Below are 2,563 nucleotides of genomic sequence, written 5' to 3'. Positions count from 1 at the left end.
ATGAAGAGCAAGAACTAGAGAAGCAAGATGACTGAGAGAGGAGATGCATAATGAACAAGGGATGGATAAAAAATGCATGTGATGCCATGAACGAATAGCAAGAACTAGAGAAGCAATATGAGTGAGAGAGGAGCTGCATGCAGAATGAACAAGGGATGGGGAGAAAATGCATGTGATGGTGCAGGTTACCGTTAATGTACGCTGCAAGGAAATAACTAAGAGAATAACTCCACTGATCAATAGTGTGGGATGAGTGCGGTCATCAATGGGGCTTTAGCTGCACTTGTGCAGATCTGTGAGCCATACTCATCTATTATCTGTGGAATACGACCTATATACCTTTTGGCAGTGTAAATGCAACACGAATCATGAAGAAATGAGTAGTGTGGATACAATTCTCGTGTGGCACCATGTCGCCTCCTGATTTATTGACCAGGCACCATTCTATGCAGAGCCTTGAGTTGCCCGCGTGTCGCTCTGCTTCATGCCTGGCCTCCTTATCAATAGGGCTCTCCTGTTTTCATGTAGAAGCTACAAGTTAGCGGACTGGAAGGCCCAATGGATGGCTATAAAACTGACTCCATTTATATTTTGATGATCTGTCCACACAACAAACTTTCTAATTCTTGTTCTAATTGCCAGGACAGAATTGAGTGCTCCTACTACTGCACATGCATGCGTGTTCATCAAGCTAGTTGCTGTCAGTTTTGTCAATTAATCGCCAATGGATCAAGTCTTACTTGAAACTCAACACAATACATACATCCAACCACTTACTTTTGATAAGAAAGAACCAGCCATAGAAATAACAAGATCTGATTTCATCGGAAAAACAAACATTATTTAGTGATGAGTGTATGGTCATTGGGAGGTGAGGTACCATAAAACTCAAAGGTCCAGTTTGACATCCAAAACGGACAGGGTCATAAAGTCATACATACATAATTCAAGTGCACAGTTAGCGGACTGGAACGCCCAATTAATGGATGCTCCCATTTATATTTGAACTGTCCACAAAACAAACTTTCTTGATCAAACTGAACACCAACCAGGACAGATTTTGGTGCTCCTAGTGCGCAATTGTTACTGCCTATTGAGTGGAATGCAATTACAAACATAGTTGCTATCTGTTTCGTCAATTAATCGACAATGAAAAAAGTCTACTGGAAACTCAAGAGTTCATACATCCACTTACTTCTACTAAGGCAGAACCAGCTGGCATATGAAGTTATAACATGATCCGATTTCATCAGAAAAATAACAATCCGACAGAAAAGTTGGCACAGGAAGAAGAGTATGTTCAAGCTAGCGGTACTACAGGGATGGAGGGAGGGAACAAAATTATCTAGTGATGAGTGTAGGTCCAATTTGACATCCAAAACAGGGTAAATCCATACATGAAAACCTATACCAGGTCCAATTTGACATCAAAAACAAAACGGGTAAAGTAACATGCGAACCAAGCTAGCAAGTGCATATTCAAGGATAAATAAATTGCAGAAGAAGAGACCTTTCTCTTGCTTGGCCCAGGCAGACTTGACCATCTCGCTGTACTCCTGGGCACTCCTCTTAATTCCGTACATCGCCCGTCTCTCCTCGTCTGTAAAGTCTGCCAAACAGCTTACCTGTGGAAGCACACCACTCTCCTCGACCGGCGGGAGCTGCGCTTCCATACTCTCGAGGGAGGCCTTGAACAATTCGAACCGCATAGCCTTCTCTTCCTCATCCCGGTATGTCTTTTCGTGCTCGACAATCCAACGCTCAAACTTCTGCTTCATGTCCGGCTTCTTAAACTTGACCTTGTGGTTCAGCTTGCCAGCAGCAGCTACAGAAGAAGACAGGACAGGTATGAGGTGGTGGTTCCTGACATGAAACGGAGCTAACGAGGAGGAGGAATCTACCTGATCGATCAACACCAGTGCCTTGCTTGAAATGCAGAATCACCAACCCCCCACCGCCACCAGCCAACATACCCGCGGCAAAAACATAAGCAGCAAGAAGGCCATTACCGATGGCGAGATCCCTCTGTGTCGATCGGGATGAGAAACATGAGGGAGGAGTCTGGAGTTGCAGATTCTGAGTAAAAGCAACGGGGGAGAACTCACCGAGGAGTGGAGAGAGCGCGCAGGAGCAGTGCTTGGGGTCGCACGAGGCGAGAACCCCCGTGCGAGGAGGGAACCCACAGCCCGCCGGAACATGATTGCCTCTTCCTTCCTTCGCCTCCTCCGTGATTTCCTGTTCGCTTGTCTCGGGCGCCGCCTCGCCTCCCGTCGATTCTAGGGTTTCGTTGCCGATGTTCACGGGAGACAATTTATCTCAGGGAAGGATCTCAACTGCTGCTCACTTTTCTGTTTTCTCGCTTCGTGAGGGTCTTTTGTGTAAAGTACCGGACTCTTCTTCTGGGTGCTGCGTGTCAGCGTGTGTATACTTGACATACACCTAACACCTGGTACGTACCTTCTCAATTTTTTTTAAAAAAATACCTCAAATATAGCCTTTGATGAGATCTAAAATTTTCATTTGGGAGATCAACCGAAATATAGAAATAACAATGTTCAGGTCT

At 45.2% G+C, this 2,563-nt stretch overlaps 1 protein-coding gene across 1 annotated transcript; it reads right to left on the bottom strand.

The window, feature by feature from the left end:
- Positions 1–212: 212 nt before the first annotated feature.
- LOC123160989 (uncharacterized) lies at positions 213–2,339 on the bottom strand. The gene is made up of 4 exons (XM_044578838.1): positions 2,106–2,339; positions 1,902–2,025; positions 1,511–1,825; positions 213–514 (listed from the first exon to the last, which is right to left on the bottom strand). Exons 1-4 carry the CDS (start codon positions 2,196–2,198, stop codon positions 501–503), a joined length of 546 nt encoding a protein of 181 aa, XP_044434773.1. The 5' UTR covers positions 2,199–2,339; the 3' UTR covers positions 213–500.
- Between the last annotated feature and the right edge of the window lie 224 nt (positions 2,340–2,563).

This window comes from Triticum aestivum, chromosome 7B (genome assembly GCF_018294505.1).
Source record: "Triticum aestivum cultivar Chinese Spring chromosome 7B, IWGSC CS RefSeq v2.1, whole genome shotgun sequence".
NCBI classification, from domain to species: Eukaryota; Viridiplantae; Streptophyta; class Magnoliopsida; order Poales; family Poaceae; genus Triticum; species Triticum aestivum.
Note: the sequence above shows the minus strand (reverse complement) of the source record. Positions and strands in the feature narration are given on the sequence as shown.

Coding starts and splice junctions, on each gene's coding strand:
- LOC123160989 (XM_044578838.1), bottom strand. CDS start 2,198: ATGTTCCGGCGGGCTGTGGGTTCCCTCCTCGCACGGGGGTTCTCGCCT. Junction 2,026..2,105: donor CGCGCTCTCTCCACTCCTCG/GTGAGTTCTCCC, acceptor CGATCGACACAG/AGGGATCTCGCCATCGGTAA. Junction 1,826..1,901: donor CACTGGTGTTGATCGATCAG/GTAGATTCCTCC, acceptor CTTCTTCTGTAG/CTGCTGCTGGCAAGCTGAAC.